The 26,460-nt window shown below is 41.3% G+C and overlaps 1 protein-coding gene across 1 annotated transcript in view; it reads left to right on the top strand.

Annotated features, from left to right (window-relative positions):
• lrp1aa (low density lipoprotein receptor-related protein 1Aa) overlaps nucleotides 1-26,460 on the top strand; it is a 396,987-nt gene that overhangs the window by 133,331 nt on the left and 237,196 nt on the right. The window contains exons 7-12 of the mRNA XM_051676564.1: nucleotides 16,908-17,070; nucleotides 17,882-18,104; nucleotides 18,780-18,969; nucleotides 21,388-21,531; nucleotides 23,322-23,558; nucleotides 23,676-23,856. Of these exons, the coding sequence (XP_051532524.1) occupies nucleotides 16,908-17,070; nucleotides 17,882-18,104; nucleotides 18,780-18,969; nucleotides 21,388-21,531; nucleotides 23,322-23,558; nucleotides 23,676-23,856 (1,138 nt within the window). The remainder of the gene's footprint in view (nucleotides 1-16,907; nucleotides 17,071-17,881; nucleotides 18,105-18,779; nucleotides 18,970-21,387; nucleotides 21,532-23,321; nucleotides 23,559-23,675; nucleotides 23,857-26,460) is intronic.

Raw genomic sequence — 26,460 nt, 5'->3', positions numbered from 1 at the left:
ACTTACCTGCTTATGCGTGCCATTACACGGGACGAAACCGGTTCCACCTGGAACCGTAGAACCTCGCAGAGGTGTTGGGTGTTGCCCAGCCCGCTGCTCTGCAAATGTCTGTTAGAGAGGCGCCCCTGTTCAAGGCCCAGGAGGCCGCTACACCCCTGGTAGAATGGGCATGTAGCCCTACCAGGGGCGGCACATCCTGAGCGTGATATGCCATAGTTATGGCATCAATGAGCCAGTGGGCGATCCTCTGCTTGGAGACAGCGCTTCCTTTCCATTGTCCACCAAAGCAGACAAAGAGCTGCTCAGAGACTCTAAAGCTCTGCGTGCGATCCGAATAGATGCATAAAGCGCGCACCGGACACAGCGACGTCAGGGCTGGGTCTGCCTCCTCCTGGGGCAGTGCTTGCAGGTTCACCACCTGGTCCCTAAAAGGGATCGTGGGAACCTTGGGCACATAGCCCGGTCGGGGTCTCAGAATCACGTGAGAGTAGCCCGGACCGAACTCCAGGCATGTTTCGCTGACAGAGAATGCTTGCAGGTCTCCTACCCTCTTGATGGAAGTGAGCGCAGTCAGGAGGGCAGTCTTCAAGGAGAGTGCCTTAAGCTCAGCTGACTGCAAGGGCTCAAAAGGGGCTCTCTGTAGACCCTGAAGAACTACAGAGAGGTCCCATGAGGGAACGCGGCGTGGTCTGAAGGGATTCAACCTCCTGGTTCCTCTCAGGAACCTGATGATCAGGTCGTGCTTCCCTAAGGACTTACCGTCCACTGTGTCGTGGTGTGCTGCTACAGCAGCTACGTACACCTTCAAGGTGGAGGGGGACAGTCGCCCTTCCAACCTGCTCCTCATCCTCCCTGACCTTGCACAGGGTCTGTGCAAGTAGGCTTACTGGGGGAAACGCATATTTGCGAAGTCCAGGGGGCCAGCTGTGTGCCAGCGCATCTATACAGAGAGGTGCCTCGGTCAGGGCGTACCAGAGCGGGCAGTGGGAGGATTCTTGGGAGGTGAACAGGTCTACCTATGCCTGTCCGAATCGACTCCAAATCAGCTGGACCACCTGAGGGTGGAGTTTCCACTCTCCCTTGAAGGTAATCTGCCGTGACAGCACGTCCGCTGCAGTGTTGAGGTCGCCCGGGATATGAGTGGCTTGCAGCAATTTGAGGTGCCGCTGACTCCAGAGGAGAAGACGGCAGGCGAGTTGTGACATACAATGGGAGCGCAGACCACCTTGATGGTTGACATATGCTACCACTGCCGTGTTGTCTGTCCTAACTAACACGTGCTTGCCCTGGATCAACGGCCGGAACCTCCGCAGGGCGAGCAGAATTGCCAGCAACTCGAGGCAGTTGATGTGCCAACGCAGCAGCGGGCCCGTCCATAAGCTGGCGGCTGCGTGCCTGTTGCATACAGTGCCCCAGCCCATTTTGGAAGGGTCTGTCATAACCACAACGCGCCTGGAGACCTGCTCTAGGGGAACGCCTGCCTGTAGAAACGTGAGGTCGGTCCAAGGGCTGAAGAGGTGGTGACAGATCGGTGTGATGGCCACATGATGTCCATCTTGGGACTCGAGTCTGAAGCCAGTGCTGAAGCGGTCTCATATACATCAACCCGAGCGGAGTGGCCACCGCTGAGGATGCCATATGCCCCAGGAGCCTCTGAAAGAGTTTCAGTGGAACCGCTGTTTTCAGTTTGAAAGATCGGGACCGGGCAGTAAAAGGTGTCTCCCACAATCTTGTCAGCTCCTCATGCACTTCTGGGAAGAAAGGAACTGGAGCGGGGCGTGGCTGCTTTGAGCGGCGCTGTGAGCCCAGGAACCAATCATTGATCCACTCTAGCTCGACACTCGCGGCTGCCCGGGAAAGCATGTCCGTCATTTCCGCATCAGCCTGTGACTGGGCAACCGCACCCGAGGGGGGGAGTCCAGCTGAGGCTTCTGTGTCCGACTGGATGAGCCCGCTCTCTGATGCTGCGCTCGAGAGCTCATCAACAGGAGGTCAAACTCGCCGTGAGACAAGCCGGCGGACTCATCCGGAAGCCTGATCGGGGCAGATGAGCGTGCTGGGGAATGGGAGTTCCGTGGGGGGATACCCGGCGGAATCGGTCCCATTGGGATCCCCAAATCGCCCCCAGTGCTAGCTGCGCTGGCCTCATACCCGTAGGTAGAAGGACCGAGGCGGGGAGCCGCTGGGGTGGCTTGCTTCCTTACATGATCATGATCATGATCATGATCCATCCACGAATGCTGTCTCCGCATGGGTCGCGCCCAGACACGAAAGACAGCGATCGTGACCGTCAGAAGTTGAGAGGTAACGACCGCAACCAGGAATAACACACAATTGGAAAGCCATCTTTAAAAAGATGCATCTTTAAAAAGATGTTCCGTGTGTGCTGCTCTTTTAGAGAAATATACTCTTTTAGAAAAATATACTCTCTTTTTCTGCCGAAGCACCCAGGGGTGTTCTCTGCAGTGCACCAGTGCAGAGGAGTGAGAAGCCACTGAAATGCGCTGTCAGATCCAGCAGATGTGAATGAACAGTCAACTCAGTAAACATCGACCGTTCAGCTCTGAAGAGAAAATCTGAATGAGTGGTTGCATACCAGCTCCTTTTATACCCATATGTCCGGGGGAGTGGTATGCCAATACCACTCGCCAATTTTCATTGGCCTTTTATCAAAGACCAGAGGTGTCTCGGGCTCCCAAGAGTGACCCCTAGTGTCACTACATCAACACAACGTCGAGTGAGTGACAGATACTTATATATCAGTCTACCTCTAACTGTTGCCAAGGCATGTTGTCTACACTAGCTTGAACTCAAGGAAAAATATGTAATAATTTTAATTTATATGCATCATTACAACAGTACGTAATAACAGACTGCAGTGAACAGTCTAACACCATTCTTGCTGAAGTATACATCAGAGATGCTATTAAAACATCTCTGTCTTAATTTGCTTATAGTTGCGAGTTACCAGACAAGGAAGTATCATGAAAATAGTCTAATGACATGGTTTCTACAGGTCATTGCGATATATGTGTCATATTTAGCATCTTGAAAAAATGGACCACGATGGCCTTTGTGAGAGTGTTTATGATCATTTATAAGGTTATTAAATTTGTGATTATTACATTTTATTTGTGCCTGGTGAAAGCCAAAACTTTTTTGCATGCACTGTCTGTGCTGGTTTAGTGCAGGATTCACTAAAGGAATTATGCAGATCAGGCAACGGTGCAAACACAAACATAAAATTGCTGCAACGCAATTTGCATGTGCAATTCTGATCTTATGGGCCTATTCTGAGCACTTTATAGTAGAGAATGCAGCAGACCACCGTGATCTGATGCACTTTGGCAGGACTGAACAGCATTACTGACAACTGTGATTCAGACACCTAAATCATCTCTTAAACATGCCAAAAGTGCGCTTGACTACATCGTGCATCTGGATATATGCCAGGTTATAACATTCTGCAAAAATCATTATTTGAGAAATTACTGCTGATATGATCGATAGAAAGTATACACAATCATCTCTTTTTAATAAAATTCACTTTATCACCTGCTTTCATTTGACGGTAGTAGCTGGATGTAAATAGTGGCGGACATTTCATTTCATTTTTGTGAATGAAGCGTAATCTATAATAAGACTAATTTGCATAGTAAGGAGTCGTGTTTCCGCAGTAAGGAATGACAATGACTTCATCTAAATACTCGAGACACAGCGCAATTTCAGTGCTGATTGGCCTGCTTAAACTAGATTGCTGGTGGTTAGTGAATAAGACGGAGGTTTTTGCGCTGAAATACCATGGCCAAAAGTGGCTCAAATGGTAAGTGAATCTGCCCCTCAGTGTTTACAGTTTTTGAGAAAATTTACCTAAGAATGGCTTACTTGTTGTTTCTGCATATTAAGCTTGGATAAGAGGAATTATTTGAACACAGAAAAAGTTGCACACTTCAGCTTTAAATTGCAGTATTCCAATGAAGTCACTTATTGCACGTTAGTTTGGCGCATTTCAGCATAAACAGTGTAAAGACAGGATGTGCGATGAAGTAATGTGGGTTTCAGCATTAGGGAGAGGTTCTGTGACGTGTGGCCTGCTTGTTACAAAGGTTTCCGGAAAAGCCTCTTAAATGGTCATGTGCTTGAATCGGCTCATGCTCCTCTGTGGCCACCACAAGTTTCTGGCTCCTCCAACATTCGGCCCATTGTTTTGATTTTAATCTCTCTCTGTCCAACCCTCACCCCATCTCTCTGCATATCCTCACTCTGATTCACCAATCTCTCTCTTGGACAGTGCTCCTGAACCATTTGAACAAAATCCCAATCCCTAAATACTAAACTCCTGCATTTAACTCATCCAGCACTGTTTGTGCTCCAGGCATGAATGATACTTTAAATCATGTGGCTTTTTAAGGAGAGGTGTTCTGTTACTTTTCTAAGCAGTCAGACCATTTTTGCATGGTGGATGATAAAATGGATGACAAAATGATCCGACAAAATGGGATCCGAGTCATACAGTACCCACTGTAGACTTGGGGGTGAACTATTTTGACATGGGCAAATAAGTAACTATCCACAAGATTTTGAAACCACCTAGCAGCACCTTAGCAAATACGCAGAACACCCAAGCAACTGTAGCAACACTGTATCAAGCATCCAGAACAACCTGAATGTCATGCTGCTCAGTTTTGCTCTCACATTTTTTAAAGAAATTTAAAAGTCAATTAACTGTACATCACAGGTACACAGTCATTAAGGTAATGTATTTTCTGTATCAGTTTAATAGGTCTTGCTTTATTTATTTTGCGCTCTTTTGGTCCAGACTTCTGAACTCTAGAGGCTTGTTTTTGGTCTTAATAGGGTTCCAAAATCTCACGCCACACTAAAGTTTTCACACTGTAAAGCTTTTGATGCATAGACTGTTTAACACCAGAGTTTGGTTCGTTTGGTTGGAGTGAAAGTTGTTTCTGAACTTGGGTGTGCAACATAGAACTGCAAGTCTGGATTTGGTTGATCTGAACGTCTGGCAGTGGCGATTGCTTTAAAACTACACAGGAAACACGGCGTCCCCCTAAAATTTAACAAGAAATGTGGTAATGATGAGTTTAATATATGTATAAATTAACTTTATAAACTGCACACAGTATTACTCTGTGCATATCAATATTTTAGCAAATAAAAGTATAAAATGTCAAACAGCACTACCACACTGTACGTTCTAGTAAAGCTAACTGCCTTTTTTTTTTTTTACATAAAAATTTCCATAGAAATCAGTGGACTCTTAGGCTCATAGAGCTCCATTGAAGCCATGCCTCAATGGAAGATACAGATACGGTACTATTCAAATCAATGGCACAAAAGATCTATGTTGATTGGACAACAGGCTCTAAACACTAGAAATGTGTATGGATATCGTTATTCAGTTAACCGTTTTACACGCATTTATTCTAATGCCAAAATCACTATTCAGTTATTCTACATGTGCAACAGAGGTCATCTTTGTCTGTTGTGGCACATATTTTTTCAATGTCTTATGCAGGACCACTAAATTTTTTAGACATCGTGTCAAGGTAAAAAATAACTTAAATTCTTTAAAAGCATCCAGAGACACCTGCGTTCTGTTTCATTCGTTGCGTTGCGTCTAGCTTTTTTTCACAAAGATTTAACGTTCTAAAGAAGTTGAAACAGAATACTGTCTGTTGTGCTATTTAGATTCATAGCTCACTGTACACTTTATTCCCTGCTATTTTAAGTGTTTGATGCATATCGATTGCATTAAATATTCTTTATGCCAGAGTCCTGACGAATAACCAAATAACCATTCGTGAACCCTCGCGGTAATCCAAATATTACAAATGGTTACCGTGCACATCCCTACTAAACACGTCATTTTGGGTTCTGCCCAGATGCCGTGCTTCTTTGGAAGTCTATGGAGCTTCATGAGCGCTGTTTGCATTGGATCTGATGTTGATTGCCTATTGGACATTGGGCTTTCAATCAATGTATTTTCTGCCACCTGGAAGCCAGGCTTAGCTATAAATTATGATTGGTCGAGCATTCAATTGGGTGGGACTTCGCAACAAACAGACAATAATTGAAACATTGATGTACATGATTGACAGTGTATGGAATGTTAAAGCTTGTTCGGTGGTTTGGAAATACAGTCACAACTATTTGACATCTGAAGTAACACCTTTATTGCAGCCTTTTTTATTTTTATTAAAAGTTTTTATTAATTCCATATAACATAATATATATATATATATATATATATATATATATATATATATATATATATATATATATATATATATATAACAGAATATTTGGAATCACATTATATTATTTACAACCCTTTCTCCCGAACATTAACCACCCCACCCCACCACCCAACAAAAACAGATATCCCAGTGGTCAAATACAATTGACAAAGACACACAAACAAACAATAAAACAGAAAAAAAAATTTAGAAATACATTTAAAAAAAAGTATATGTTCAAAAACAAAAAGGCTACAACATAGACATTTAAAACAACACGTCTCCCTCCACTGCCCCCTCCGAGAGACCTCCAAAAAGGCCAAATAGCTGCCCCACCTCCTGATGAACATATCCATGTTGCCTAGCCTTCTATATGACAACTCTTCCCAAGCTGCCACCCTGCCCATCGCCTCGCACCACTCACGAAACGAGGGGGCTCCATCTGACTTCCATCCTCTAAGGATAACCTGTCTGCCCACCATAACACCGGCCAGGATCCAATTCTTCATGTACTTATTTCCTACATTAATGACCGCCCCATCACCCAAAATACAGAACCTGGGTCAAAAGGAGATCCGAGTACCCAATACGTTGGCCATAAAATTCCAGACCTTCAACCAGAACTCCTGTATCTTACGACACCCCCAAAAAACATGGGTGGTGTCTCCATCTTCTAAATGGCATCGCCAGCAGGTGGGTGTGTCCTTAAGACCAAGCCTATACAATTTAGAAGGGGTCCAATAAAACAGAAAAAAATGTTTAGAAATACATTTAAAAAAGTATATGTTCAAAAACAAAAAGGCTACAACATACACATTTAAAACAACACGTCTCCCTCCACTGCCCCTCCCAAGAGCCCTCCAAAAAGGCCAAATAGCTGCCCCACCTCCTGATGAACATATCCATGTTGCCTAGCCTTCTATATGACAACTCTTTCCAAGCTGCCACCCTGCCCATCTCCTCGCACCACTCACGAAACAAGGGGGCTCCAGCTGACTTCCATCCTCTAAGGATAACCTGTCTGCCCACCATAACACCGGCCAGGATCCAATTCTTTATGTACTTATTTCCTACATCAATGTCCGCCCCGTCACCCAAAATACAGAGCCTGGGGCATAAGGAGATCCAAGTACCCAATACGTTGGCCATAAAATTCTGGACCTTCAACCAGAACTCCTGTATCTTACGACACCCCCAAAAAACATGGGTGGTGTCTCCATCTTCTAAATGGCATTGCCAGCAGGTGGGTGTGTCCTTAAGACCAAGCCTATATAATTTAGAAGGGGTCCAATAAAATCTATGTAGAATCTTAAATTGCATAAGGTGCACCCTTGCATCTCTAGATGCAGACTTGACATTTTTAAGAATCCTAGCTCACACTCCCTCCTCTAAAAACAAATTTAAATCTTCCTCCCATAATCTTTTGAGGGAATTTAAAGCTCTGTCCTCCAGACTCTGAATTAGCAGGGAGTAATACACTGATGCCTCATGACTTTTTCCAAAAGCAGTAATCACCACTCCCAGAGTATCAGCCGCACTAGGGGGGTGCGTGCCACTCCCAAAAACAGTGCAGAGTAGGTGGCGCAGCTGTACATACTTATAAAATTGAGATCTGGGAATCCCAACATTTTTAACTACATTTTAAAAAGGTCTCAATACTCCACACTCATATAGGTACCGAGTGTATTAACCCCCCTCACAATCCAATCTGACCAACAGAAAGGGGACTTATTAATGCATAGTTTAGGGTTCTGCCATATGCTCGAAGCTACGTTTAAATAAATATCCGAATTAAACACTCTGGACACTTTTGTCCATATCGAGTGTAAATGCAATATAACGGGGTGTGACTTAACTTCTCCGATTAATTTGATCGAAAAGCTATGCAGAGGCGAGATAGGGGCAAGAGCTTCCTTTTCAATACAAAACCAGGGAGGGGCTCTCTCAGGTGGAAGCGACCAATGAGCCAAATGTCTGAGACTGAATGCATAATAATAAAACAAATTCTTGGGTAGGCATAACCCACCTTTGTCAATCGGCCTATGTAACTTATTGAAATTTAACATGGCACGCTTACCATTCCAAATGAAGGACTTCGCTATGCTATCAAATTGCTTGAAATAAAAGAGTGATGTCCCCATCAATAGGGAGAGATTGTAACAGGTAGTTGAATTTTGGAATACAATTCATTTTAATTACATTAACCTTCCCAATCATTGATAAGTGTAATGAAGCCCACCTGTCCGCATCATTCGTAAACATTTTTATTAAGGGATCAAAATGAACTCTGACTAAATCAGACAAATTTGCTGGGAATAAAATTCCCAAATACTTAATGCCCTGTTTTGGCCACTGGAAGGCGCCCAGCTGGAAGGTCATTACTGGACAGTACACTGTCAAAGCCAAAGCTTTGGATTTAGACCAATTGACTTTGTATCCTGAGAACTTGGAGAAGGAATTAATAATTCTGAGGGAGGCAAGGCATAGATCTAATGGGGTCGGAGACGAATAATAAAATATCATCTGCGTAAAGCAGAAGCTTATGCACCACACCTCCCGCAATCACCCCTAGAAAATCATCCTCCTTTCTTATCGCGGCTGCTAATGGTTCCAGGGCAAGACAGAACAATAATGGGGAAAGAGGGCAATCCTGCCGAGTGCCCCTGTTCAGAGTAAAATAATCTGAAATTAATCAATTTGTTTATACCGCTGCTACAGGGTGTTTATAAAGTAACTTAATCCAACCAATAAATGTACTCCCAAACCCATACATTTCCAAAATCTTAAAAAGATAATCTCATTCTACCATATCAAATTCCTTTTCAGTGTCAAGTGACATGGCAGCGACTGGAGACTGATCATTCGCTACTGACCTCGTCAAGCTCCTCCAAGGTTATCTCAGAATCAAGAGCGTTTTTGGCTCAGTCTTCAGTTTAGGAAGTTCTAATGGTTCCACAAAGTTTCTAATATCTTCATCAGTAGACGAAGACATGGAACTATAAAGATCAAGATAGAATTCTTTAAAGGCATTATTAATATCAATGGCTGAGGTAAAAATATCACCACCAGCAGATTTCACTGAGGGAATGGTAGAAAAATACTCTCTCTGCTTTATATATCTAGCCAAAATCTTCCCTGCTTTGTCCCCTGACTCAAAGTATGACTGTCTTGCCCTGAATAACCAAAACTCCACTTTCTGCGACAAAATAGTATTATATCTATATTTCAATCAGGTCAATTCTCTGAGGCCATCAGATGACATACGGCACTTCAGCTCTGCCTCTGCACTTTTAATATTTCCTTCTAACTCCACAAGTTCTCGTGCTTTGGATTTTTTGATGAATGAGGCATACTGTATGATTCGACCCCTAAGAACCGCCTTAAGTGCCTCCCAAGCCACGCCCACAGAGGATACCGAGGTATAAACACTGATTTCAGTCTTTAACATTTGTTGGAAATCAGGATTTTGCAAAAGGGATACATTAAAGCACCAACTATATGATTTCTTTTTCTCTATATGTGGCAACACCTCTAAACTCACCAGGGCGTGATCTGAGACTAAGATATTTCCAACTGAGCAATCAACAACAGATGAAATGAGGGATTTGGATATTAAAAAAAAAATCTGTTCTAGAATAAATCTTATGGACTGATGAAAAAAAATGTATAGTCTCTACCAGATGGGTTCAAAAGTCTCCAAATATCTGTAAGACCAAGATTTTTATACATCCTGAGAAGCATCAGTGTTGCTCTAGGGGGCTTACACACTTTTGCTTCACTATGATCAAGGTCTGAGTCCATCAAAAGATTAAAGTCTCCTCCCAAAATTATATCATGAGGGGTGCCAGCAACTTTCCTTCAAGATCTATAAAAAAGCCCTGATCATCAGCGTTAGGTGCATAAATATTAGCCAAAATCAGACTTTGCCCCTGAATTTCTGCTAAAACAATAATGACTCTTCCTAATTTATCATTAAACTGTTTTTAAAGAAATTTGAATTGAAAATGTTTATTTACCAATATAATGACTCCCTTGCTCTTACTTGAGCCAATTTTAAAGAAAACATGTCCACCCCATATCTTCCCAATTTTTTCAGCTTCCTGCAGGGAATGATGTGTTTCTTGAAGAAACACTATATCATATTTCTTATGTTTAAGAAAAGAAATAACCTTCTTTCTTTTTATGGGGTGCCCCAACCCATTCACATTCCACGTGGAGAGAGATAGTACACTCATATTAACATTTTACATTTTGATATAATAGAAAAAATAAATTGTGTGCCAAAGACAAAATTATGAAGACCACATTTCAACATTAATGCAGCAATAAAACCCTGAACTTCCCCCCGAACAAAACAAACAGAAAAAAGAAAAAGGTGCACATTAACCTCACGCACAACAGCGCCAACCGGCGTCAATCCCTTTAAACTCAAAGAGTCCATGTACGCCTACGAGAGCCCCTGCGACAACTTTGCCATCGGATTGCTAAATTTTGCTTCACAAATTTGTAAGGCAAAATGACATAACATCAAGTATTTTGTAAAACAAACCCCAGCCAATAGGCAGAATAAACACAAAGAACGTGTAGACTCATTCACAGAACTGTCTCGAAGGTGTGTTCCTTCACAAAACAAATTCCAGACAATATAAAGCCATTCAGTTTCCTCAGACAGATAAACGAATCTTCAGTGAGCCAGCTGATGAGTGCAGCAGATGACATAATCATTCCAATGTCCCACGAAAATACTCCACAAACCATACTCCAGCCAACAGGAGGCATAAGCACAAGGAACTGACAGATTCATCCATAACTATCCCGAAGTAATGTTATTTAACAAAACAAGCTCCAACCGCTAGGCGGAACCAGCACAAAAGGAAACGAAACACGCATCCTGGTTCCTCAGATGGTCGAGAGTCAATTCACTCGGAGGCCGCATAAAAGTATATCCCATGATTTACACAGTCCACCAACTTCATAAATGACATCCTTTGTGTGGGCATGTAGATATTTTGCGGTCATCCGTTCATTGTAAAAGTGATCTTCCGTCAATGCAAAAGTTTCTTTAAGGAAAAGTGTTAATATACAAAACAAAACAAACTCCAGCCACTCGGTGGAGCCAACGCAAAAGGAAACATAAATGGCGCCCAGCTTCCTCCGAAAGCCAGAGTATGTATAGTGAGTCAATCCACTCATAAGAAAAACACCCAGTGGTTACTCATCCATTGTTTCAATAAAAGACATTGCCTGATTGGGACATGTAAATACTTTGCTGCCATCCTTGGTGTTTATTCTCAGTCTGGCTGGAAACATCAGATCAAAAGTGATCTTCCGCTGATGTAATAGTTTCTTGCATTCCTTAAAACAATCGCGTTTCTCTCTTGTCGAGTTTGCAAAGTCCGGGAACAAGAAAATATTGTAATTCTTCCAAGAAAGCTTTCCTTTGCTCCTCACCTGGCGCAACACAAGATCTTTATCGGATGACCTCAAAAATTTGGCCAGAATCGATCGGGGCCATCCTCCCTCAGCAGATCTGTGAGCTGGGACTCTGTGAGCTCGCTCGATTTCCAGCTTGTGGCCTGTTATGTCGAGCAGACTCTGGAAAAGCTCATCTAGGAATTTCACCATATCCGTGCCCTCCTCATGCTCAGGAATTCCAACAATTCGAATGTTATTCCTGCGGCTTCTATTCTCAAGATCTTCAAGCTTTTCAAGAACACGTTCCAAATCAACTTTGGTCATGGGCGGATTAGCGGCTAATTCCCTCTCTGAAGACTCCAAATAATTGATTCGTTTTTCAACATCTGTCACTCTTGTGACTAGCTCAGAGATTTTTTTCCATTGCCGTAATCTATCGACGTATTACAGCGAGATCCTCCAAGTCCGCAAGTACCTTCGTCAACATCACCGACATGTTGGACAGTTGATGCTGGATTCCTTCTCCCGCCGCGCCATCCAAATGGAGTCCCCGCTCCACAGGCCTGTCTGGGCTTTCACCTTGAACCCGTAAGTGTCTTTTAATGTCTCCGGAGCCCAAGGATTTTGACTTCTTTGCCATGTTTACCTCAAACAGTAAATGTGTAACTGGGTGTATCCAATTTCACCGGATTATATCATGAAAATAATTACAAAAATTAGCAAAGTGCGCAGAGCTGTCTCTCACACGTCTGCCCTTCGCATGGCGTCACCATCTATTGCAGCCTTAATAATTGTATATTTTGCCTAATTTATTGTAAAAAAAAAAAAAAGTTTTGAGCTAAGTTAATTATGAACTAATAGTAGTTTGAGCAGCTTTGTCAGCAACATTGTAGACCCCAAAAACAATATGTGCTTTCCCACTTTTTAAAATCACCAGCAGCCACTGACTTCTGGTCATGTGTTTCACAATTGGTAAAAAAAAAAAAAAAAGCAATCCATCCTAATTTGCTGAAGTGAACCACTATTTATGACGTATAATTTGCCAATTATTGTACAATGTTCACTGCTGCGTGTCTCTGTAGAAACTGCCATTGGCAAGCAGTTTGTATTCATCGCATCTTTTGCAATGCGTCCACGACAAACAGATACAAGTGCTGTCCTGTGCATGTAAAGTTAGACCTCCTAAGTCATTGCTGAGTTACAGTGGTATACAATGTAAACAGCAATGTGCAGGGGCTTGGGGCAAGGGCGGTGTAAGGAGTTTTGGGCCCCCTGACAACTTTGTTCTCTGGGCCCTCTATCTGATTGCAACCCTGTACAACATTTTATATTTATTTATTTATTTTTAATGTGATGTAAAAATGACTCGGCATCTAGTTTTTAAGACATAATTTTTACATGAAGTGGTCTTTTGATCTACCACTCCATGTATTCCTCAAGTAAGATGTCTTCTCATGTGAAATTTTTGTGAATATTTTTTTAAATTAGAAGACAATTTCTTGACAACCTCTAGAATGCATATGTGGGTCCCATATGAACCACATGCATGTGGTATTCAATGCATTTAACACTGGCATTATTTTTTGTTATACATTGACTGATTGTAGAGTAATATGGAAATATAGTGGAGTATGGCAATATAGAGTACATAAGGTTGTCATTTTACAAAATTATAATTTTTTTTTTTCTTTTGTAAATAAAACATTTGATCCTAGTCCATTGTACTTATATGCATGTGTTTGTGTGGGTAGAGTCAAGAGTTAAGACATATTTTACCACCAAACATGGAAATTGCCCATATTTCTGTTATACAGACTTTTTTAGACTCTCACCCAAAAGTGTTTACTTCATTTTCAAAGTATCTGAAAGATTTGAATAAAATATACAGTATATAAACTATATAGATAATTTAGTTTTGGAAAGAATAAGCATCTAGATTTCACCTGGGTCTTTTCTGACCCACAAATGTATTAAAGAGTATATGTTCATTATGTTACATACTCTAAGTTACGTATGTGTTCTAGGGTTAAGTCATCTCTTGGAATATCTGAAGGCAAACAAATCCAACATTTTTCCCATATAAGAGCATTAGAATAGATTTAATTTAAATAACCTTTTTTTTTTTTCTAAATTTACACTGTTGTAACATTTTGTTTTGTTATTCTAAAACTGCACAAAAGTCAGTTTTTACATGTTTCCCTTTAAAAAAATTGGGAAACAAAGGTTTCATCAATTTTACTGATGTTAGTGAACATTCTAAAGTGGCATGCGGCTTCATACCCTTCAAGTGTAGACAGCTTAGACTGCCTTGATTTTGAACTCTAGAGCTAATTTAATTTCTCTAGAGCTGTTTGCTCAACTGCAGATTGTTAACTTTAAACAAACTTCAGCATTAATAAAAAAGGATTAAAGTTTAGTCTCCATTCATAAATAATTACAGGAAGTGAAATAACAGTCCAAGAGTCAAGTATATATGAAATGAGAGCTACAATAACAAGAGCGTTTTGTTTTCCTTCACCGTAGAGGAATCAAAGGAGGGAGGATTGTGTCGCAAATGGAATTTCTGACCCTCCTTCCACAGAGACCTACAATTTTACTAGGAATTACAATGAGCTTGAAGCCAGGTCCCTCCACATGTGTTTCTGGCGTTTTCTCGGTGATATTCCTCTATTCTTTCATTGTTCTGGAACGATCCATTCGTCTTCTTCAACATTCATTTGAACACTTGCCCTTTTCTTCATCGTTTTGTGTTTTTGATCTGTGTTTTTAATCACTGGGGTTCAGTCCAGGCAGCTGGAAAAATTTATTCAGGACTGAGCTCTAAAATAAACAGCACCTTTGGGGATACAGCCCTTGATTCCGGTAAACGTCTGGGCCATGCACAATGGCCAACTTTCCTTTGTAGAGACGAAAGAGGCCAACACTCCTTTAACTCTCTGTCTCCACCCCTCCACCACCATTCCATCTGTCCAACTGTCTGGATTTTTTGAACCATCTTGCACCATTTTATCCATCAGTTAACATTTCTGTGTGTTCCTGTGCCGTTTCAACAACCACACACACACACACACACACACACACACACACTATATACTGTGTGTATATATATATATATATATATATATATATATATATATATATATATATACTGTATATGTCAGTTTTAATCAGTAATTTTTCTTGTTTTGTCTTGTAAAAATATCACAATTGTCAATTTTTTTTTTTTTTTTTTTTTGTTGTTTTAAGGATACAACTCAATTGTTTTAGATTTACGCTTAAATCAAGAAAAACAAATGCTAGTGGGGTAAGACAAATAACTAAATGGTGCACTCAGTATTTTTTCTAACTTTTAAACAGAAAGAAAAATTAATAGTAGAATATTATTTTTGAAAAATCTGTTTATATGTACACTCACGTGAGATGGTCATATCAGTAAAAAAATAAAAAGCTGCTTAATACTACATATGGTGTTGGGTGCACATTCATGAGCCATGTTAATGTCGTATGACCAGCAAAATATGACTTATTTTATCTTTATAATCGAACTTACGAAATATATAAATTATGGTTCACTGTACATTTCTACAATGACATAGGTAACTAAGAACTTCTGTGTTTGCATGATGCTGCATCTACACCTCTAGGTGTCAGTGAACATAAACAAAAATTTTACTGTGTGTACCTTTAATTTAAGAAATATGGTCTAAAAAAAATTCACATTATCTTATGCAATTTTGCTGCTCAATTAAATGTATCTTGTTTTAAGGATGTTTAGATATTTTTACTGGAAAACATGACAAAACTCAATATTTCTAATTATTTAGACGCATCTTTTGAACTCCTTGTAACACTAGCCGTCACGGAATTAAGTTCACTTAACTTGGTGTTCATATAGAATTAACTTAACTATTTAAGTTAAGGTAACTACATAGATGCAAGTATACTTAACTCAGATACACATAACTAAGACCTCCATTACGTCACCTGAGCTACAGTATGAAAGAGAAACCTCTGAGTAATGCAATTTTCCTCTGGGGCTCCTTTATGTCTGAAAATGTGAAACGTCCCATCAAAACAATTAATTTGCTTGTTGAATGACAGAAATCTTGAGACAGAGCACTCTGGGGTTAATGACAGAGAGACTTAGATTTATTGAGATGTTTGACATTTTAAGGTCAGAGTGAGGAGTATTAGAGGTGGGGGGCCATGGCGGAGCAAGAACCTGTGTGGTTAGCCACAGCGATCACAGCTGTTAAAACAACTTTTTTGGAAATTGTGTAACATGCACACACGTGTCCGGATAGTCCCCTGACTCAGCGGTTTCAAAGAGAAAGAGCATCATTGAAAGCCTCATCATAGATGTGAAAAGCAGAAACATAAATGTGGACCACAGTATTCTTGTTAGAACTATTTTAAAATGGAAGAGTCATCAAAGCACAGAACTGTAGGGTTTTGTACGTGCACACTTGCCTTACTCTGAACCAATCTAACAGTGATGTGTTTATAGGTGTTTGTGTTTAAGTACCTACATGCGTGCCATTCTTTGTATTAAAGATAACATAAAAATCAAAATTGACTTAAAATCAAGTCCCATCCTACTTTATTTTGTACATTATACACTTGGAAATATATCACATTATCAATGTTAAATATAATGAAAAGCAAAAATACATTGCATATTGTCTTTAGAAGAATAATTCCCCCAAATGTTATTAACTCATGTTATTCCAAACCCATATGACTTTCATTTCTTCCGTGGAACACAAATGGACATTGCTTTTATTCAATGCATTGAAAGCATATAGTGACCAGAGGCTTTAAAGCTCCAAAAGGGGACACACAAACACACACACACACAAACACACAATAAAATCAGCCCATTTATAAAAGAAGTCCATACGAGTCACTCGCTATATTCCAAGTCTTCAGAAGTCATATGATAGCTTTGTGTGAGTCGTTATTCACTGAAAATCTTCCCTTCCACCATAGCTCTCAAATCCCATTCACGTTTGAAAATTTTTAAAACTGGACATATCAAGACATGTCACACAAGGGTTATATGTCTGACACTAAACACCACTGGTTCTTGAGTGTCTTGTTGTGACTGATCGCAGTGTGCCATGTTTGGTGCACACTATATCTTAGTGTTATAATTCATCTTAGACAAACTTGGTTACTATATTTCACCTAAATATTTATTTTCTTTTCTTTTTTTTTTTTTTTCTTTTTTTACAGATGTAGAGCAAATGGCTATAGACTGGCTTACAGGAAACTTCTACTTTGTTGATGACGTGGACGACCGAATCTTTGTATGTGATAAGGATGGAACCACATGTGTCACACTGTTGGATCAAGAACTCTACAACCCTAAAGGCATAGCTCTGGACCCCACCATGGGGTAAGAACATGGTTAAGTTTACACATACTGTGCTCATCCCTCGGATTGTGCTCGGAGATATTTGCGTGCACGGACTCAGAAATGATTTGTTCCCTTCACAATGCTCATAAAGCCAAATTAACCCTTGTGTGGCTTTGTTGGTAATGACAATAAAATTCTTCATCACTACATACATTTTCTCTTGCAAAATATTGAAAAATGAAGAAAGCACACTAGGTAACACTGAGTAGAATACATATGAAATTACATATGAAACAGATATAGATGTAGCAGCATTGACAGTGGTCATGTCTACAAAGGAACCCTCCAAATGGGACAGTCTTGCAAGAGTCACATTTACTATTCCTTAAGTTATGGTTAGGGATAGGTTTATGTGTAGTGTTAAAGTTAGGTTGATGCATAGGGTTGATGCTCGTGACTTTTTCAAGACTTTTCCCAGATCAAGAGTTCCCCTCTAGACACGATTTGTGACTAGATTTAACTGTTGAAGCTGCTGTCATTTTGGTTGTTTTTACATAGGATCACAAATGGAAGAGATGCAAGATGCAAATTACAAGTTTCCAAATTGTAATTACAAGTTTAAAAAAAAGACATAATTGGAATTTAAGAAGTTCTCTTTCATTCTTACGGGAATTCCAACATGGTGTGGAGTTACGTGATGTGAAAAGCAACACAACTGGCTGACTATTTATTTTCTGATTATAGTTTTTGGTAAAAAATTCTGCTAGTGAGACTAAGTAGAAGATCCTAAAGCTATTATTTGCATCGCAGGAGAGGATACATAACCCTTTCTTAACTTTGCTTTACACAGAAAGGTTTTTTTCACGGACTACGGGCAGATCCCAAAGGTGGAACGCTGTGACATGGATGGACAGAACCGAACGAAACTGGTTGACAGTAAAATCGTTTTCCCGCATGGCATCACCCTTGACCTGGTCAACAGGTTGGTCTACTGGGCTGATGCTTATCTGGATTACATCGAGGTTGTGGACTATGAGGGTAAAAATAGACATACCATCATTCAAGGACTATTGGTAAGAAGTTTGTGGTCATTTTAACACTTCTTAAAAAGTAATTCACACTGTTATTTTAGACCTTGTTGCCCAAGAATGTGCTTACATAATTTCTCCTATATTTTGGCTAATTTGGTGGACTTGAGTAAAAGTGTTGACCAAGAAATTGCTAATTTTATCATTAAGCAATGATGTGGCTTATGACCTGATATCATGCATAAACTGAATCAGCTTTCCTCTTTTTCTTCTCTTGAAACATGAACATGACTTTGTACTTCTCCAAGGCACTAACTTAGCAACAAAGATTTTAGACACCTTTAGAGCATACCCTCTTACCATCCATCCATCCATCCATTTCAGCAGCCACACACATTGTCTTGTTGAGTGGATATCAAGTGGTGTTGCATAATGTGATAAATATTTTGGTAGATGGAACTGACAGTGGTGTTTCATTAGTACTATTGAGTCATCTGATTAAAGCTGTTTCTGTAAACACATTAGCCTCATTCCTTTCCTCTCTGCTTGAGTTATGGTTATCATTTAGCTGCTCGGCCCTAGGCTAAATAGTGTGTTTATATGTGTGTGAGTGTGTTTCTGACTCACTCACAACTTGTACTTTATCCGATGGAGCAAATACAACCTCGCAGTGATAGATCTGCCAGAACAATTTTTCTTTCTGTCTTTTTGTCCAATCAGATTGAACATCTCTATGGACTTACAGTGTTTGAGAACTATCTATATGCTACAAACTCAGACAATGCCAACATGCAACCAAAGACCAGTGTGATCCGTGTCAATCGCTTCAACAGTTCAGACTATCAGGTGGTCACCCGAGTGGATAAGGGCGGAGCGCTACATGTTTACCATCAGAGACGGCAACCCCCTGGTATTAAAACTCCTTTATACATTATCTATTGCTCAGCTGAATACACTGTAAGTGCATGAGTGAGTATAAAGCAAAATTTTGAGGTGTTTACACTGACCGAGATTTGCAGCAACAAAGCGACCAGAAGTCATTTATTTTCAATGAGAGTTTGCAAATTTTTCCAGCATAAACCAAAGTGATCATTGCCGATGTAACTAACCAGCCATGACTGCCACAAGCGATGAGTGTTAGGGTATTTTATGCATCTCTTGGTTTCTATTTCTGCATAAAACAACAAATATGTTCTGATTGGCTGTTATTGTGCCTTGTCGAGAAGGATATAGCTTCAGGCAGAGCTCTGAAAAGGGGCAGGAGCTCCAAACTGCCAGCTAAGGCGTAGGGAGACCCTAACCTAACCCTTTACCTAACCCGAACCCAAACTCCTCTTTTGGAGTTTGCACAACCTCCTTTTGGAGTAACCCTGCCCCCTTCTGGAGTAACCCCACCCTATTTTGGAGATTCCACCCCAATTTGGAAATCTCTGGCCTGCAGCTATACCTACTTGTCCGTGTTATGCAGCAGTTTCACATTCAGAGTAAACACACAGATTGCTTGTTGTTGGAATCGTATCACATTGCATCTAGTTTGGCAATGGTTTTCGAGCTAATAACTGGTGCTACAGTGACATTGTATTATTAAGGAATGGAATATGCATGTAATAGAATGCACAATTGCATATACAGTTGTGCTCAAAAGTTTGCATACCCTGGCAGAAATTGTGACATTTTGGCATTGATTTTGAAAATATGACTGATCATGCAAAAAACTGTCTTTTATTTAAGGATAGTGATCATATGAAGCTATTTATTATCACATAGTTGGGTGGCTCCTTTTAAAATTATAATGATAACAGAAATCACCCAAATGGCCCTGATCAAAAGTTTACATACCCTTGAATGTTTGGCCTTGTTACAGACACACAAGGTGACACACACACAGGTTTAATTGGCAATTAAAGGTTAATTTCCCACACCTGTGGCTTTTTAAATTGCAATTAGTGTCTGTGTATAAATAGTCAGTGAGTTTGTTAGCTCTCACGTGGATGCACTGAGCAGGCTAGATACTGAGCCATGGGGAGCAGAAAAGAACTGTCTGCGTAACAAGGTAATGGAACTTTATAAAGATTGAAAAGGATATAAAAAGATATCCAAAGCGATGAAAATGCCAGTCAGTACTGTTCAGTCACTTATTAAGAAGTGGAAAATTCAGGGATCTCTTGATACCAAGCCAAGGTCAGGTAGACCAAGAAAGATTTCAGCCACAACTGCCAGAAGAATTGTTCGGGATACAAAGAAAAACCCACAGGTAACCTCAGGAGAAATACAGGCTGCTCTGGAAAAAGACGGTGTGGTTGTTTCAAGGAGCACAATACGACGATACTTGAACAAAAATGAGCTGCATGGTCGAGTTGCCAGAAAGAAGACTTTACTGCACCAATGCCACAAAAAAGCCTGGTTACATTATGCCCGACAACATCTTGACACACCTAACAGCTTCTGGCACACTGTAATTTGGAATGACGAGACCAAAATAGAGCTTTATGGTCACAACCATAAGCGCTATGTTTGGAAAGGGGTCCACAAGGCCTATAGTGAAAAGAATACCATCCCCACTATGAAGCATGGTGGTGGCTCACTGATGTTTTGGGGGAGTGTGAGCTCTAAAGGCACAGGGAATCTTGAGAAAATTGATGGCAAGATGAATGCAGCATGTTATCAGAAAATACTGGCAGACAATTTGCATTCTTCTGCACGAAAGCTGCGCACGGGACGCTATTGGACTTTCCAGCACAACAAAGACCCTAAGCACAAGGCCAAGTTGACCCTCCAGTGGTTACAGCAGAAAAAAGTGAAGGTTCTGGAGTGGCCATCACAGTCTCCTGACCTTAATATCATTGAGCCACTCTGGTGAGATCTCAAACGTGTGGTTCATGCTAGACAACCAAAGACTTTGCATGACCTGGAGGCATTTTGCCAAGTCGAATGGGCAGCTATATAGCTATACCACCTGCAAGAATTTGGGGCCTCATAGACAACTATTACAAAAGACTGCATGCTGTCATTGATGCTAAAGGGGGCAATACACAGTATTAAGAACTAAGGGTATGCAGACTTTTAAGCAGGGGTCATTTCATTTTTTTCTTTGTTGCCATGTTTTGTTTTAGGATTGTGCCATTCTGTTATACACTACAGTTGAATATATAAGAAATAAAAGAAATGTGTTTTGCCTGCTCACTCATGTTTTCTTTAAAAATGGCACATATATTACCAATTCTCTAAGGGTATGCAAACTTTTGAGCACAACTGTATGCACATATCAAATGGAGCCTGCTAATGTATTGAGAAAGTAAGTGTACTCTTCCCCTGTTATGTTCTTCAGTACGGAGTCATGCCTGTGAGCCGGATCAGTTTGGGAAAGCCGGAGGCTGTTCAGATATCTGTCTGCTGGGCAACAGTCACAAAAGCCGAACATGTCGCTGTCGCTCTGGATTCAGTCTGGGCAACGATGGCAAATCATGCAAGAGTGAGTGATGTCACAGCCAATCAGACTCCACTCCATCAATAGTCTTACTATTACTTTTGTTACTTTTGCTAAATTTAGGAAAATGTTGTGCACACTCAAAGGCCACCATTAGGATTAAACTTTTGTATTTAGAACTATTTTTTATATTATTTGTTATAATACATTTTAAGATAAGATTGTACATAGAGGGAACTTAGAGGTGAGGTTTTTTGTTTTTTTGTTTTTTTGGGTTTTTTTTCAGAGTTTTGATTATATAAACTCATTGGATGGCTCTTAAGTATGGCTCCTAAATTAAATAAAACCATCGCCTGGCTCTTTGCTAAGTCAGTATGAAAAAAAAATTACCCTATTTACATTCTTAGTATATGTTTCTGGGCTTATTGTGATTGATTCATTGGTGCACATCATTCCAAAGAAAACAGGTTAGTCTTTGTAATCTTTTAATCAAAATGTAATAGTTTCCAATTATGGAAGAAAGATTGATTGCAAATGCAGTTTGATATTAACTTGCCATTGAGCGTCCCACTTTAAGATGTCACTTTCAAAGTTAAAAGTAAAAAGTTTACTCTTTTAGTTTGGGGTATGCCACTTCGAACTTTAGTTAGTTGGCAGGTGAAAAGCAAAGCAAAGTAACACATTAATATACTAAAGAGTTGGACAACATAACAAATATTAGTGATAGTAGTATGACATGGATTATATTTGAGTTTGATAAAGTTCAAGACAAAGTATATAGCATTCTTAATGAATCTGCAGTATTCTAAATGTTATTAATAATAGGCTCAGCCTCATTGAGCATTATTTATTTCAATCTTTCATAAAAATATTTCTCATAGTTCCTTCCCTTAGGCTACAATGATGTGCTGGTCTTAATTGGTTTAAGCAGGTTAAGCTGGTCTCCCAGATTGACCAGCTGACAAGTGCCCCAAACAAGACCAGTCCAGAGTGTTTTCTTATTTATTTATTTATTTATTATTTGTTTGTTTGTTTTCCGCAGTGTGGTCATCTAGATTGATGGTCTGACATACTGTACATTTTGGCTAATTCACTCACAGAGATGGAGGTCTTTTCCATTTAACAACAATATTGATTTCAAACATTTGTTTCTTAAACATTCAAGTAATTATTGTATGTATTTGTTATTTGTGATCTGCCAATGACCTCTGAACACATGAACTTTACAAAGACAAGAGGAGAATGGAATCGATTGTAGGAAACATGTTAAAACAGAAATAGGAGCCACTAAACAGTATACAGGTACAGGTGTCTTTAACCACTATGTACAGTACTTATGTAAAAATAGGCATCATGTTGTACTTATTACATAGGTATGTCTTGTTACATTTTACTTACATTTAAAGTACCTTCATGTAGTTACATCTGTAATTACATTGTTGAACCTAACCCTACATGTGCCCCAACCTTGGTAGCAGCAAATGTGACTCTTGCGAGAGTTGTGCAGGACAGCACGTATGTGCACAGAAAGTACATTGTATCAAATGCATAATTTTTTTAATGTAAGTACATAGTTGTTCAGAATATAAATAATATAAAGTGAGATCCAGAAACATCACCACAGGCTCAGTGTTCACTCGATGAATTCTTTTATATTGTTTTACTGCTGGACTCTTGAAATATTCAATCTACTGTGTGTAACAAATGGCTGATATGTTTCATGTCTGAGTTGAGCAACAAATGCTGATATGTTTCATGTCTGAGTTGAGCTATTAAGTTTATCACAAATGCTTATGTTTCTGGTATGTTTATATCATGTTTCTATCTGTTCTCAGAGCCGGAGCATGAGTTATTCCTGGTTTATGGGAAGGGCCGTCCAGGTGTTATTCGGGGTATGGACATCAACCCTAAAATTCAGGATGAGTATATGATCCCCATTGAAAACCTCATGAACCCTCGAGCTCTGGACTTCCACGCTCAAAGTAACTTCATCTACTTTGCTGATGCCACAAGTTACCTGATTGGTCGACAGAAGATTGACGGCACGGAAAGAGACATCATCCTTAAAGAAGGTTCTGAAATTGAAATTTCTTACACTTCATTCCCCTTTATGTTGGACAGTAAATCATTGCTGTTGTGTACTGATTGTGTAGTTATGACATACTGAGTTGTTCTGTACCATTCTTTAGGTATTCATACTGTTGAGGGCATTGCTGTGGATTGGATGGCCAATAACCTCTACTGGACAGATGATGGTCCTAAGAAGACCATCAGCGTTGCCCGCTTGGAGAAAGCTTCTCAGACCAGGAAGACACTCATTGAGGGCAAGATGACCCATCCTAGAGCTATCGTGGTGGACCCTCGCCACGGGTAAACTGTAGATGTAGAATGTGGTTAATGGTACATTGTTGGTGAAGATACAGTAGTTGGGTTATTTTTGGGTTATATGCTCATGAAACTGATTCTTCTTCTTTGAAATGTAAAGGAATAGGCTATTTGACCCTGTTTACACCTGTTGTTAAGAGCTAGGTCACCCAAAAATGAAAATTATGTAATCATTCACTCACTCTTAAGGCTCGGTCACATTTACCTTTGCATTGTGAAATTCAGTAGGCCATGAAGATGAAGGTGGATGATAAGCGAGGATGAAACCCGCAAAAACTACTTGTCAAGCAGCCTCTTTTTATGCTACACTTTATACTCTGGGAAGAGTAAAGTTATAAAGAAACTCACTGCTAAATATATTTTCCAAGTCCATTGTGAATATTCAGTGAACCTGAATGTACAAAGAACTGCCCACACAGGTCAATACTGCAAATGTGCGTGTCATAGTTCACCAAACCTGAACTCCACACAAAATTTGCATGGGAAAATTTTTTGCCACTGGAAGCCCATCAGGTAAAAGTCATGATTGTGCGGATTCTCATTGAGATGACTGTATTTCACCCGCAGAATTTTGCCGTGCAAAGAGAATTTTTTTTATGTTTGGCAGAATGATCACATGGTGATCCAATGAAAGTAAATAGTGACTGAGACTAACAAACATTCCTTTTGTGTTAAACAGCAAAAGTAAGTCATGTTGGTTTGTAACAAAATGAGGGTGAATTAATGAAAACGTCATGGTTACCCAAAAGACAGGCTAGCCCAGTCGTGGCCTCTTTTCCCCTTTTTTTTTCACTCCCTAAAAAAAAGGGGGGATTATCTGACTGGGCCGACCAGGTCTAGTTGGGGGGTGTCCCTCCCATGGGGAGGACACCGCGGAGACCACACCTCGCCCAGAGAGAGGGGGGGATATTTAAGTGGAAGATGTGGAGAAGTCTCATGGTAGATCCTACCCAACGGGGGAGGAGTACTACAAACATGGAGACTGTGGCAGTGGGGGCTCTGCCCAAGGAAGACGCAGTTTGCCAACAGGGAAACGAATTAGCGGAAGATATACAATCGCATGGGTTTACCTTACAGGGAACCGCCACATGCGGAGCACCTACCCCAGAACAGGCCTCTTAGTTAGCATGTGTACTGGGCCGGCAGCGAGTCTCTCCGAAAACTCGACTGCCACAGGACTCGGAGGAAGTCAACCAGGGAAATTAGTTTGTGAACACTACTGGGAATTAATGGCGCACGTCTTCAGCTCAGAGGAGGTGAAAGGCGCTATGTGCAAGCGATACATCCGGCTGGATATCCCAGGCTTATCCGCTTATATTGCATGCCACTACCCGGGACGAAACCAGTTCCACCCGGAGGTTGTTGAACCTCACAAGGTGTTGGGTGTTGTCCAGCCCGCTGCTCTGCAAATGTCTGTTAGAGAGGCACCCCTGGCCAGGGCCCAGGAGGCTGCTATACCTATGGCATATACGTCCTGGGCGTGATATGCCATAGCTATGGCGTCAATGAAGGTCCTTCCTCAGGGGAATTCGCTGGGGAGGGGGGGGGGGGGCTGTTGCGAGGAGCGTGAGATCTGAGAACCACGTCTGGGTGGGCCAGTAGGGTGCTACCAGAATGACCTGCTCCTTGTCCTCCCTGACCGTGCACAGAGTCTGTGCAAGTAGGCTCACTGGGGGAAAGCATATTTACGCAGGCCAGGGGGCCAGCTGTGTGCCAGCGCGTCTATGCCGAGAGGTGCCTCGGTCAGGGCGTACCAGAGCGGGCAGTGGGAGGATTCTTGGGAGGCGAACAGGTCTACCTGTGCCTGTCCGAATCGACTCCAGATCAGCTGGACCACCTGAGGTTGGAGTCTCCACTCTCCCCTGAGGGTAACCTGCCGTGACAGCGCGTCCGCTGCAGTGTTGAGGTCGCCTGAGATGTGAGTGGCTCGCAACGACTTGAGGTGCTGCTGACTCCGGAGGAGGAGACGGCGGGCGAGTTGTGACATACAACGAGAGCGCAGACCGCCTTGGTGGTTGACATATGCTACCATTGCTGTGTTGTCTGTCCGAACTAACACGTGCTTGCCCTGGATCAACGGCCGGAACCTCCGAAGGGCGAGCAGAATTGCCAGCAACTCGCGGCAGTTGATGTGCCAACACAGCCGTGGGCCCGTCCATAAGCCAGCGGCTGCGTGCCCATTGCAAACAGCACCCCAGCCTGTTTTGGAGGCATTTGACCACGACGTGCCTTGGGACCTGCTCTAGGGGAACGCCTGCCCATAGAAATGTGAGGTCGGTCCAAGGGCTGAAAAGGCGGTGACAGACCGGCGTGATGACCACGCGATGTGTCCCGTGGCGCCATGCCCATCTCGGGACTCGAGTCTGAAGCCAGTGCTGAAGCGGTCTCATATGCATCAACCTGAGTGGGGTGGCCACCGCTGAGGATGCCATATGCCCCAGGAGCCTCTGAAAGAGTTTCAGTGGAACCGTTGTTTTCTGTTTGAACACCTTCAAACAGGTCAGCACCGACTGTGCGTGCTCGTTTGTTAGGCGCGCCGTCAACGAGACTGAGTCCAACTCCAAACCGATAAAAGAGATGCTCTGAACT

The sequence above is a fragment of the Myxocyprinus asiaticus genome, chromosome 37 (assembly GCF_019703515.2).
Source record: "Myxocyprinus asiaticus isolate MX2 ecotype Aquarium Trade chromosome 37, UBuf_Myxa_2, whole genome shotgun sequence".
Lineage (NCBI taxonomy): Eukaryota > Metazoa > Chordata > Actinopteri > Cypriniformes > Catostomidae > Myxocyprinus > Myxocyprinus asiaticus.
Note: the sequence above shows the minus strand (reverse complement) of the source record. Positions and strands in the feature narration are given on the sequence as shown.